At 39.5% G+C, this 13,245-nt stretch overlaps 2 protein-coding genes across 2 annotated transcripts; both read left to right on the forward strand.

The window, feature by feature from the left end:
• Nucleotides 1-1,848: 1,848 nt before the first annotated feature.
• pxmp4 (peroxisomal membrane protein 4) lies at nucleotides 1,849-3,350 on the forward strand. The gene is made up of 4 exons (XM_073468598.1): nucleotides 1,849-1,974; nucleotides 2,228-2,290; nucleotides 2,380-2,578; nucleotides 2,696-3,350. The coding sequence occupies exons 1-4, from the start codon at nucleotides 1,862-1,864 to the stop codon at nucleotides 2,960-2,962; spliced, it is 642 nt and encodes a 213-aa protein (XP_073324699.1). The 5' UTR covers nucleotides 1,849-1,861; the 3' UTR covers nucleotides 2,963-3,350.
• A 3,394-nt stretch (nucleotides 3,351-6,744) lies between these two features.
• tgm5l (transglutaminase 5, like) lies at nucleotides 6,745-12,741 on the forward strand. Its single transcript, XM_073467643.1, has 14 exons — nucleotides 6,745-6,751; nucleotides 6,947-7,129; nucleotides 7,222-7,449; nucleotides 7,848-7,966; nucleotides 8,693-8,821; nucleotides 9,133-9,310; nucleotides 9,751-9,886; nucleotides 10,066-10,169; nucleotides 10,263-10,502; nucleotides 10,602-10,664; nucleotides 10,755-10,967; nucleotides 11,056-11,213; nucleotides 11,464-11,600; nucleotides 12,182-12,741. Exons 1-14 carry the CDS (start codon nucleotides 6,745-6,747, stop codon nucleotides 12,333-12,335), a joined length of 2,049 nt encoding a protein of 682 aa, XP_073323744.1. The 3' UTR covers nucleotides 12,336-12,741.
• Nucleotides 12,742-13,245: the final 504 nt, after the last annotated feature.

The raw sequence follows: 13,245 nt of genomic DNA on the forward strand, positions 1-13,245 counted from the left end.
ACTGGTCATAAATGTCTTTGTTTTTGTTCTGAAAGGCGTTCTAACATATGTCTGCACTTTGCATGTGAGACATCCACTCTGGCATTATGTAATATGCAAAAGCTTAATGACTAATTCAGTAATATTATGCACCAAAGAAGCTTTAATCCACAACAAACAGCAAATATTTGACATTTAGAGTCCCATCTTGTTGACATTCTTCAGTGATGAATGTGACAAATGAAGGGACACGCTCAAGTAAGCATGTGTCTTACAATGAGCAGGTATTACATGTTATATGTACCAGACTACTGTTCACGTGTACACCCTTAAATTTAAGCCTCCCATTTTAAAAGTACCAAACTTTGTGCCACCTGACTCTTGCTCCTCCAGGACATGACTAAAGACTGGTCATACATTTCAGTGCTTTTGTTCTGAAAGGTGTTCCAACGTGTCTGCACAGCTTTAATCCACAACAGACAGCAAATATTTGACATTTAGAGTCCCATCTTGCCGACATTCTTCAGTGATTATTGTGACAAATGAAGGGACTCTCAAGTTAAAATATGCCCATTTTTTGGTCATTCTAGGAACACTTTTTTTTCTTTTCATACTGTATGAGGCCTCCACTGTCACATTATGTAACGCAGTAACTAAATGACTAATACTAACTAACGATACACACCAAAGCCTGGTATTTAGCCTGGTACCTGTAGTACTAGTTCATTGCGCTGATCTAAAATAGGATGTTAGTGTAAGTTAACGGTTGAATGCTATTTATACATGTATGGAGGATGGGTTTCACGTAACAACAGACTGGATAGGGATAGAGGGAATATAATTATTAAAACACCAGGCTTCTACAGGACACTTGTGGATTGTTAATCATGTTTAAATATTTCTACTAAATAAATATTGGCCATTGTTTTGCACATTGATAGAATGTAGCAGTATGCTCGGTCTCTCTTTGCCCCTTATTTAAAAAAAAAAAAAATATATGTGCCCCTGATTGTACTTCTCCTGCAGGATTTGACTATCAACTGGTCTTGAATGTCTTTGTATTTCTTCTGAAAGATGTGACAAAATGTGTAACTCTTCATAGGCGGAATCCACTGTCACATTATGTAACATGCAGTAGCTAAATGACTAATTCAGTTACCGATGTTACGCACCAAAGCCTGATATGCAGCTTTAATCCACAACAAACCCATTTAAAGTCCCATCTTGCCAACATTTTCCATACATTTACACACAAATCAAGGAACATTTATAACTTAAATAATATAATCTTAAACATTTTCATTTTTATTTTGGTACCAATTTATTTTGGTTCACTGCGCTTAATTTACAACGGATGTTAGTGGAAGATAAAGGTTAAACACCACTTGAAATTGGTGCCCTCTGATTGGACTTCTGCAGGATTTGACTAAAAGCTGGACTTGAAATTCTTTGTATTTCTGTGAGAAAATGTGTCAGTCTTCATAGGAGGAATCCACTCTCACATTATGTAACATGTGAGAGCTATATGGCTAATGCAAAGTTACACACCAAAGTCTGGTATGCAGCTTTTAGCTACAACTGAGTCAGACACAGCAAATAATACAACAGTAACAATGTTTTGAGGCCACATCTCGCCTTAATTTCTTTATGTTTACATACAAATGAAGGGACTCTTTTAAGCTATAATATATCTGATATTTATAATTTTTTTTGTTCACAAAAATCACACATTTTTCTAAATTTTGGTACCAAAACACCAAAATAGCGCACTGCACTTATTTTACATAGGAACCTCCTTTCTAATGCTGCACGACGGCGAGTTTCCGCTGTGACGCTTGTGTGTGCAACATGTATTTGTGTCCCCTCGGCTCTGTTGAAAGTCATGGCAGGTCCTGATCTGTTAAAAACTCTTCTGTACACCGTCAATAATCTACTGCAGCAGGAGAAATACAAAGCGGCATTGGCAGTGCTGAAAGGATTCAGAAATGGCGCCGTGTGAGTGAAAACGTTCAATAAACTAGCTAGCTCGCTAGCTAAGCTAACGATAGTTTACTTCTTTACCACACAGCTGGTGGCTGACAGCTCTGTGGCCAATCAGCTGTAGTTAACAGTGGTCGTTAGCTTTAGCTCCCTTGAGTACTGTACACAAGCAGCAGATTTTGTTGACTAAATTAAAAGCACTGAGGATGTTTGACCTTGTTTTGTGATCCCAGTCAACACTGACATTACAGTGTGTTTTATTTCTCAGATATGGGGCCAAAATCAGAGCACCACATGCCTTGGTAATGACATTTCTATTCAGAAGTGGCAGGTAAGAATTTGAGATGTCATGAAGCACCTTCCTTTTCTAATACTTACAATGCCTCTGAAGTCTGATCATGTTTTTCTTTCTTCTGACAGTTTGAAGGACAAGCTCAAAGCCATTTTGAAGGCCACATACACCCACTCTCGCAACCTGGCGTACTTTGTGTTCACATACAAAGGACTGCAAGGCATACAGGAGAGGATCCAGGGGAAGAGTTTGCAGTCTCACTCCTTTCTCGCTGCCTGTGTTGGAGGATGGTTGGTGTTTGGAGATAACAACAACATCAATAGTCAGGTCTGATCAGCCTGTTGTCCAGAAAAGTCACTCTTCATGAGCACATCATCATAAATCTGAGGCTGTAAGTGATCATTTAAATGCGTTCAACTCATTAACACTTTCCCTTCTCTGTAGATCAACATGTACCTGCTGTCCAGGATCCTGTTCGCGCTGTCTCGGCTGGCTGTAGAGAAAGGTTTTATCCCCCAGCCTAAACACGACCCTTTCCCACTGTTCGCCACGCTGGTGTGGGGCATTGTGTTGTGGCTGTTTGAGTATTACCCACACACCCTCCAGCCCTCCCTGCAGTCCTCGATGAACTACCTCTACCATGACAGCAATGTGTGGCATGACATCTCAGACTTCCTTGTTTACAATAAGCCAAGGACTCCTGCTATTTAGAAATGAAGCTTTTTTCTATATGGACCAATTCTCTACAATGCAATGAATATTATTTTCCATATCATATTCCAAATATGATTGAATGTTGCCTTTTTAAAATTATTGCCAGATTATAGTTGTATAGAACTGTATAATGTTTTTTTTGTTCAATGTTTGATTAACTGAAGTATTTTCTTGTGTGTTGAGCACGTTGTGCTGCTGTCCAAGCTAACTTGAGTTTGTTTGACACCAAATTTTCAGCTAAAGACACACACCAGCATATATGCACATGCAGTATAATTTGTCCTGCTGATATTTGGGTGATTGTACGATTGTCTGTTTTTAATTCAAGGAGTATGTCACTAAACTTCCCCGTTTGCGGGACAAATAAAGGAATTTCTGATTCTGATTGTCTGAATACAGTCATAATAGACTGAGAGCAATTGAAGTGTAGCACTACTGATCAACATTTTCTGCAAAGTATGCAGGTAATAATGACAACTATCTGAAATTTGGAGCATTCTGGGTTGCAGTGTCAAATGCCATGTCTCCCATTTTGGTGTTACTACTCATCAAGTAAAGATTCCCTCACACTGCTGCAATCTTATTTAAGACACTGATCTGCTCTGCAGGACCTGCAGAAGAAATAATGGATGTGCACCTTGATGTTTTTGTTCATTTAGTTTGCTTTGAAACAAAAGGTGTGCCGTTATTATATCATATTCAATGAGGGTTGAATGAAGTCCTGTTTCAGTCAAACCTGTTTCCAGATTTTCTTTTCTTCAAAGGCTTGATCACCACTTTAGCAATTCAATATCCAAAATGAATGGATCTGCAAGTCACAGTACAAGTACAAATGAATTTGTAATCTATGCCGTATTGCCTTACAAGAGTGCGGTATTAATTTGGATTAGAATGCATAAGCAGAAAATGCATCAGTATCTTCAAATGTGTAAACGGCTGTTATGTAACCTTTAACAAAGTTTGTACTTGACTCACTAATGTAGTTTTAAAGCTTCAATATTTGTGATTGCAAGTGATGGAAAGTAATATTGTGCATTTAGTTTAGCTCTGCACTTACAGTTTTCAAGTAGTTTTCACAGGATTTCAATTGTATGTTACTTTCTGCTACATCACGTAAGTACATACATACATCATCTGCTCTATATGTTATGTGGCCTAAAGGGAACTTGTGATGGTTTGATGCTGCTTTAAGCTCAATGCTAACTTCAGCATACCCAGAATGAATGATGCTAATATGCTAAAGACTGCTGAATCTTAGTTTTGCAGGTATTTTGTCATAAACCGCTGGGAAAATTAGAGTTGTGATCTGATAATAGTGTTAGAGGTAAGAGAGGCAATCAAATAATTGAAGGTAATTGGAGATGTTTCCCTCAAAACCACAAATGTTGACGTAATGGTGGTGCTAAAGGAAAAGTCAGTGGTTCACCAAAGTCATTAGGATTTATCCGCAGGGATTCATGAATTCTGGTACCAATTCTTGTGCCGACCAATCTACAAAAGGTGAAGATATTTTACTAGAATAATGAAATATTCCATGTGACACTGTTGCATGAAGACACCAGATAGATAAGTAGTCCCCTGCCTGTCGCAACTTCAAGTCAGTATTCATTCTCCAAAAATGTATCCACCCAATGCACAGGACATACCTGTCATTATCAAGAGATGAGTGGCCTATATACCAATTGAACATGAATTGCGCAATAAAGCTATTTTCTCTTGTAGGCAAGTCTGAACATCAATAGAAACACTAATAAGCTCCCACGCCTCTAACTAAGAAGTAACTGTGTCTTAGTTCAACCTTGTCAGGGCTACAGGCAGTGGGTTAAAGTGCAGTACATGCGAGGAAACTGCATTATCCCTCTACTTTCAGCTAATCTGCCTTTATGATCAAAGCAGCTCATGAATGTAATGCTGTACCAGTCCACATCAGGGAACTCAGTTACAGTTAAGGACACGACTTATGCCATAAAATCTGAGAAACATTATTAGGCAAATGTCAATATGCAACACATCTACTGCTAAACTGCCCTGTTGCCTGTCCTAAATTGGTGTTCCTGCCCTTATCTGCGTATTTGGCGATGTTACGTTCCATGTCTGTGCTTGCTTGTCTTTGCTTGTTTGTTTTTGCTATGTCACGAGTGACTTGCTCTGCTTTTACTCTACTTGACGTGCCTTACATCATGATTGTTGCTTTAAACTTGTTTCTTGATTTTGGTGAGTGTGTGTTTGTTTGCATCTTTTGTCTGCATGTTTTAACAGATGCATCAGTCAACTGTTATAACTTTTTCATTTTTTAGACTTGAGGGATTTTGCAATCGGATAAAAACAATGTTTAGCTTTTGACAGTGTGCATGAACTTTTGTGACTCAACTACTCGACAAGTTTCTGTCTTTCACTTCACTTCAGAGTGCAGTCACTTAAAGCAACAATATGTAGAAATTTTGAATTTAATACAAATTGGCACCCCCACAGTTTCTGAGTGCAACGCCACTGCTGTAAATAAAAAAATCCCAGGCTAATGGCAGCTACAGTTAGCAGCAGTTAGCAGTTCCTTAACAACAGGTAGTTCATCTTGTCCATCAGGAAACTCCATAAATCAATGCCAGTTCAGGAAGAGCAGTCAAACATTTTCTACTTTCTTATTGCATGTCTTTATTTTTATGTTCAGGACCTCAGGAAGACAAGAGGCACATCCATGTGCTTAAACAAACACAAACATAAACACACATACCATAGTTCTTATAGGTTAAATGGTCCGACTAATATGTAATCCCCGCCAACCCTTAAAGACTGTAACTGCAAGGAATGGAAAACCATTACAGACGGGTTCACAAAACTATCTGAAGCTCACTACTCGAGCATTTTATTGAACAGACAATGATCAGATCAGCATCTGACACAGGTGTATAACCCAAAACAGACAGTCTTTAAATGCCACTCATATAAAATAACCAATCAATATAAGAAGAATGACACACAGAGGTACGAAGTAGTTCATAATTGTTTTTATTTTACTAATACTACTATACTACTAACAAATATTTATATTAATTTTGATAAGTAAATGAGTATATCAAACATTTTAAAACTGAAGATAATTAATTATAATTCAAAATAATTCAAGTCACGTAAACGAAGCAAACAGTGAAGTCATTCATTAGTCATTTTATGTTACGTACGTAGAGTCAAAGACAATGGCGAAAGTCGCAGCAGTGAGTAAAGAGCAAGTGTATTCTGACCACACTGGGCTTCCTGGGAAGCAGATGTGCCGCATCTGAATCAGTTTTCAAACTAAATTATGAAACAAACATCACGTAAATATTTGTGTCACGCAAGATCAAAAGGAAAGATAACGTGACCCCAAACTCATCCTCACTAAATAATAGTATAACAGCACATGGTGTGAAATAATACTGCAATAAGAGCTTTCTGAATAGATATTATATTTAATAAAAGAGAATGAGATTTACTCTATTCTCACTAAAAAGTGTCGCTGCTCCTGCTACAGATCTTATATCTGTGTTGCAATATGTTGCAGCGTGCAGGTTTTCACACCCATCACCGTAATCCTCTCCGGCTCCGTGGAAGTGGGCGAGTCTGATTACTCATGTGACGTTTAATTTTTACGCATGAAACCGTACACCTGCCTTGGTAACTATTGAGAAAAACCAGTTCACTTTCTCACTGATGCGTGTAGAGGGTGGAGCAAGAGCTTTATATAGTTGTAGAGGGTGACAGTAGGGCCATAAGCATCAGAGCGAAAAAAGAGACACTAGCAAATGGAAGGTGAGACTTCGGATATGCACGCTTACTCTCTTTTCTTTGCTCATTTTGTTGTTTTACCACTTATCTGTCACCTCAACCTGGCTTTATGCTCTTGATCATTTTATTTCTTGCATAAAGATTGGATTTTTAATGCTGTCTAACTGTTGAATACCTTTTTCTTTGGCAATTTCTAATTTGTCTTTTATGCATTTGCAGACTTAAGGTTTAAAAATGTCAACCTGGAAAATTCTGAAAACCTGGAGAAACACAGGACAGAGGACTTCAGCACCTCCAAAGCCCTGGTGGTGCGAAGAGGAGCCCCGTTCAGAGTCAGTCTGCAGCTGGAGGGCCGACCTTTCAACCCCAAGACTGACTCTCTGAGGGTCAAAGTTATGCTAGGTAGTCTAGATTTAGATTTAATCTAGATTTTGCTGCATGGATGTCTTTAAAAATCCCTTTGCCTGATTGTCCTTCTCCCTTTTCCTCCTCAGGCCGCTTGTATGTGGTGATGCCCGTCACTTTCATTAAGAAGGTTTCTTCCACTCATTGGACTGCATACATTGAACCAAAGGGCCTGAACCTCCAGAACCCCTCCATATACATCTCCTCCCCTGCCTCTGCCACGGTGGGCTGCTACAGATTTCAGGTGTTCGCTCAGAACAACCGGAAGACCCGCGCCTATGGCAAATTCATCCTGCTCTGCAATCCCTGGTGTCCTGGTGAGTACAAGTGAATTAGTCAGGAGCTTTTTAATGAAGTCTAAATAAAATTTTGCAGACTCAAAAGGTTTTGGCTTATAAGCTAAACAAACCAGATATTTACTTCTAGGTATGATTTGATGAGTTCAAGATGATGTATCTCATTCATTCATCACCGTTAATCCTTATTAGTTCCCTTTGTGTGAGTCTGATTGCTACAGTACAGTGGTGATTTGCTGTGTGACTGGCTTTGTGAATCATACAGAGGTAAGGAATGATCCTCACAGCAAATGTCCGGCACCAGCTTCACAAACTAGATTAAAAAATGTAATAAAATGAATATGGATGCTGCAGTCTTAAACTATTAGTGGTGTATTTTAAATGTAGGATGTACTAAACACAAGGTTTATTTCTCACAGAGGACACAGTGCATATTCCCTTTGAGGACCAGAGAGAGGAGTACGTCCAGAACGACTCTGGGCTGCTGTTTATGGGCACGGCTAAGAACATTGTGTCAAGACCTTGGTCCTTTGATCAGGTATGAAAATGAAAATCTGTTGATCAGGTTTTTTGCAAGTGTTTAGCTAGAAAATAAATCACAAGCTTATTAACAGAGGAGGTGATGTTTCAATTCTGGGAGTCAGTTTTACATTTACCCTCATAAATGTAGTTTGTATTGTTGCGCCTTTTTTATTGGATTGCTTGTGTCAACTCGCAGTTTTTTCTTTTAGTCTTTGAGTTGGATTGAATCCTTCTGTCAGGAAGCAGCTGTAACAAAATCAAGGGAAATACAGGGAACAAAGGAGGGTTAAAGTTTGATAAAAGATGTTTTAGTATAGAAATAAAACCCTCAATCCTAAAACTGACCTGAAATATCACATATTGGTAAAAAAAACAAAAAAAAAAAACAAGAGGAAGACTTATGACCGAAAGATAAAATGGCACAACCAGATCTTGGCACTCAAGGTGGTTTGAAGAATATAAAAGCCCTTTTTCCCATCAGGCTAGAAACATAAAAAATACACCAACGTGTATCGGCTTGTGCCTTCTTCAAGGTAGCACCCTGAAACCTTGAGTGCCTGCACCTGGATCATTTATGCTGTTTTTTCTTTTTGCACCGGTGGTTTGAGAGACACCAGCAGCACTCCTGCTACCTTTTTCTATCACATATTGATCATTTGAAAGAATGTTAATCATGTATTTATCAGAAAAGGCATCAAAAGTTATGACATTTTAATCTAATTCTCATTCTCATTTCTTGTAGTATGAGCCTGGTGTTCTGGAGACGTGCCTGAACCTTCTCCAGGTCAGCCCTCAGCACCAGAAGAACAGAAGAATGGACTACCTGAACCGAAACAACCCCGTCTACATCAGCAGGGTCGTGTCTGCCATGGTGAGAATGGACTCAGAGTACAAAATACAACTTCATATTTGCTCAAGTCTGTTTCAGGCATTTTTTATTGTTTACTTTGTGTGACAACAACAGCGTCAAAGCTGCTTATTAAAAACATGTTGTGGCTTGAACTGGATCACTGTGTTCTGCACACATTGTACAGATAAATACACACCTCCTGCAATGTTCTGTACAGTAAATGTTGCATGCAGGAGCACTATAATTATTTCAGTTGAAAGTTGTTATTAAAATGATGGTGTAACTGCTTGATTTATGTTCTTTTGGAACTCATATTTATCTTTTATGTTCAGATAAACAGTGAGGACGACCGGGGAGTGCTGAAAGGGAACTGGTCTGGTGACTACAAACAAGGAGTTCATCCCTCCTTGTGGACTGGGAGCGGCGACATCTTGAGACAGTGGACTCAGTCTGGTTTCAGCCCAGTCAAGTATGGGCAGTGTTGGGTGTTCGCAGCTGTCATGTGCACAGGTGATTATATAACGATAACTGAAAAATGAATTACATATCTGTTATTCACTCTTTACATAACTATACGTCTCGTTTGGTCCCCAATAATGATGTTTCCACATGTAGAAATTTGAATTCCACATTTCAATGTACATTTCTTACACTGAAATTTTCATTCATATTTGAAAAAAAGACAGTTACTTGTGAAAATGTCCACTTCACGTGTGACGTTTTTATTTAATTTTTATTTTCACATGCTAATAATCAGTAGCATGTAAAAAAAAAAGTGGAATTCACATGTGAAGAAGCATATATCATAAACGCAGTACTTAACCAATAACATCTGATGCCATGACTGATGTCTTATCAGTGATGACAGCTAATTAATTTTTCCGTGACGCATCCCTCGGGTGTCATCATCATGTTAATGTCTTTGCCTGTGTTCTGATTACATCTTTCAGTCATGAGAGTTCTTGGCATTCCTTGTCGTGTCATCACCAACTTCAACTCTGCTCACGACACCAATGGCAACCTGGTGATTGAGGAGTTCTACACTGAGACAGGGAAGAAGCTCCACCGCAGCAAAGACAGCATTTGGTGAGCGGTTATTTAACTTCTGAATGTGTTTTTCAGTTTTGGGAATTTTCTTATGCAACCCCTGTTTATTAAGTCACTTTTTGAATAGATTTAAAGCGACTAATAACATGTATTGAGTTTTGTGAAGCAAACAAGCCTAATCATGTTTTGTGATTTCTTCTTTTGCCTCTTCTAAACAGGAACTTCCACGTCTGGGTGGAGTGCTGGATGAACCGCCGGGATCTGGGAAAGGGAATGGATGGCTGGCAGGTTCTGGACCCGACCCCCCAGGAGAGGAGTGGAGGTGTGTGAGACATTCCTGTTGTGAGAAAATTCTCACTTCTATACTCAACTCTGAACATTTCCCTGAGTAAACATGACCATCTTTCCCTCCTAGGAGTGTTCTGCTGTGGCCCTGCCCCAGTCAAAGCAATCAGGGATCGGCGTATCGACCTGTATTATGACATCCCCTTTGTCTACGCCGAGGTGAATGCCGACGTCCACTCAATCGTACTGAGCGAGGGTCGGGTGCTCAGCTACAACAAAGACACAGAGCGAGTGGGATCCCTCATCTGCACCAAAGCTGTCGGCTATCCCAGATACCAGAACCTCACAGGAGACTACAAACACCTGAAAAGTATGAGCCAAAAACAGAAAATACACATAATAAGTGCCATAATGTTATCTTCAAGACATGAAAATCACTCAAATCTTTCTTTCAATCTTTGCATTACAGGCCCCACTTCAACACTTTCATCAAGAAGTTCCACAATGTCAGACGACTCAACATTAAGAAGAGGTAACTTTAAATTTTCAGTACAGTAATCAGACTCGTTCTCCGTCTAAACAAACGTCATCTCATGCACCGGCTTTCTTCATGTTTAATCAGCAGGCTCGTCCAAGGGGGTCGCGGTCTTCCTGACCCTGGACAAAGCTCCTGTCGCCGGGGAGCCCGTCCGCTTCACGGTGAAAGTCATCAACAAGCAGAGCGTTGCCAAGATGATGAAGTTGCATGTCAACGCCCAGGCTAAAGAGTACAACAACAGCCCCTTAGACACCTTCTGGGAAACTCATGGTGTCATAAAGCTGGCCCCCATGGAAGGTAAATCCACTTTTTTCTCTCATCTACACACTCAAATTCCCACTTCTGAAGTGTTGTGTTGTTAAATATCTGCCTCTTCCTCCCTCAGCCAAAGTCATTCGACAGCAGATCCTCCCAGCTCAGTATGAGGATGTGGTGGGAGACGACCTGGTCAACCTCGCTGTAGTCCTGCAGGACATGGCCAGTCAGGAACAGGTCCTGGCCACAGAGGAGTTCAATATCGCCAGTCCAGAGCTCATCATAGAGGTATGGGAGACATTCTGAATGTTACTCAGCAATAGTTTAGATGGCAAAGTCACTTCTATTGAGGGATTAGGCTCTTAAAATGTGTGGTAATAAATCGAAATGCAAGCCAACTTTTAGAGATACCAAATATGTAATGCTTTACAAAGGGATACAAAAACAGATTTGCTTATCTGTTAAGTAAATGTGTGAAACATTCTGGTTTCACATTGAGTCAATTTTGAGGGTTCACTAATACAAATGTCTCCTTCAGGTTGCAGATGAAGGCTCCGTCGTGCCTGGAAAAGAGCAGACAGCCACAGTGACCTTCACCAACTCATTCTCACACCCGGTGAGCGGAGCACTGACTGTCGCCGGCTCCGGGCTGCTCCAGGGCAAGGTTCACTTCAGGTAAGAAGGCTTCATTGTTTATGTGTGTGTTGATGTCGCCTCAGTGACTTATGCACATCATGAATAGCAGCAGAATGAGTAAGCGAAGGAATGTTCAGACAGAGGAGCGTCACTGTACAGTACAAGATGGTACAGTGTGTGTTTGTGGAAGGAATGCAGGCTTGTTACACTTCTTTTGTTCTGCCAGTGTGTTCAGTGTTTATTCAGGTGTGGCTAATGATCAACCAAATGTTCTAGTCTGCAGACTGGGGTCAAGAATTTTTTTCGAGCACTGAAGGGTCATTTAATACAATTACACTGCACTTTGTCATGTTTTATCTACCATAGAGTGAATTAAGGCATGGAAGACATATTGTATCCATGATCAATGTGAGATTTGACCATGTTTTTTGAAGATTCAAAAACTAGCAAACAACTTTTAAAATAAGATAATTAATCTCATATTTCCAGATCTCATATTTTAAATCTTGGCAAGCACAGAATTTTTTTACAGTGAAGTTCTAGATAGTCCCACAGTGTCAGCCATGTGTGATCTCTGCAGTACTTGTAGTAACTCTTTAATATCTTGTGTCTTCCTGCAGGATGTCTCAACTGCGTCCAGGAGGAACAGTGCAGCAGGGGATCACCTTCACCCCCAGCATGGTGGGATCGAAGATGCTGCAGGCCAGCCTGCTGCTCACAAACATGAACACCACCATCAGAGGCTTCAAAATGGTCTTTGTCAACAGAGCTTAGGTCCTCCTTATTGTGTGTACTGCCTATTTGCCTTTCATTTGGAGAGTTTGATTGCAGCATTTTTGTTTCGTCTTTGCTTCAGAATCGCACTTTTCATTTATGTTGTAAAAAAAAAAGGAGAAGCCAGAACGTGGCAACGAGGTAGCAGCATCAGTCGCAGGGGAAACAATCTGACTATTGCTGTCTGTACTTTATGTTTTTCTATTGCTGTGTGTGATATAAATGTGAATGTAAATTAGATTTATTTATTTAGCTATTTATGTGATCGAGCCATGAGAGTTATTACTACTATGTGAAAATCCTGCATTTTACTTGAATTTTTAAAAAAGCTGCAACAAATGATTTCCATTGATTACTGTGCTTTTTTGCTATGTGTGAAAAATAAAATAAACAAATGGCTTTAAATCTACAAGAAATGGAAGTGTGGTTCTTTTTCTCTCCTGTAGAGGGAGACATGTCCTCAAAAAAGGTCTAATTTATCTCAGTCAGCATGATATGTGTCTCAAACCTCTTGATAATTTTATGTATTTCACACAAGGATCATTTATCATTTATTTATTTGTCATTTAATCCGACTTGCTTCATACGCATCTGGGCTGAGGAAATCTGGAAAATGATATGAAACTCGACTCATCTTTCCCCACAATGCAATTAATTTATCTTTATTAATCTATTTTAACTGTCTGTCAAAACAAAATCGACAATAAAGCATTATATACAAATCATAGCTAAGCTGACAGGCAGTGTAATCGGCACATGCACAACCATACCAGATCATCTATATTACAAACAGGTTATTTTGGAAATGAAACAAGGGCAGAAAAGGAGGAGAGTTAAAACATGACAACACATACAACCCAGAATCAAAAGTAAGGATTCGAGCACCAGCCTATAATACAGCATCTTCAAG

The sequence above is a fragment of the Pagrus major genome, chromosome 6, assembly GCF_040436345.1.
Source record: "Pagrus major chromosome 6, Pma_NU_1.0".
Classification (NCBI taxonomy): domain Eukaryota; kingdom Metazoa; phylum Chordata; class Actinopteri; order Spariformes; family Sparidae; genus Pagrus; species Pagrus major.

Coding starts and splice junctions, on each gene's coding strand:
- pxmp4 (XM_073468598.1), top strand. CDS start 1,862: ATGGCAGGTCCTGATCTGTTAAAAACTCTTCTGTACACCGTCAATAAT. Junction 1,975..2,227: donor GGATTCAGAAATGGCGCCGT/GTGAGTGAAAAC, acceptor TTTATTTCTCAG/ATATGGGGCCAAAATCAGAG. Junction 2,579..2,695: donor ACAACAACATCAATAGTCAG/GTCTGATCAGCC, acceptor CCTTCTCTGTAG/ATCAACATGTACCTGCTGTC.
- tgm5l (XM_073467643.1), top strand. Junction 8,822..9,132: donor GCAGGGTCGTGTCTGCCATG/GTGAGAATGGAC, acceptor TTTTATGTTCAG/ATAAACAGTGAGGACGACCG. Junction 10,170..10,262: donor CCCCCAGGAGAGGAGTGGAG/GTGTGTGAGACA, acceptor TTTCCCTCCTAG/GAGTGTTCTGCTGTGGCCCT.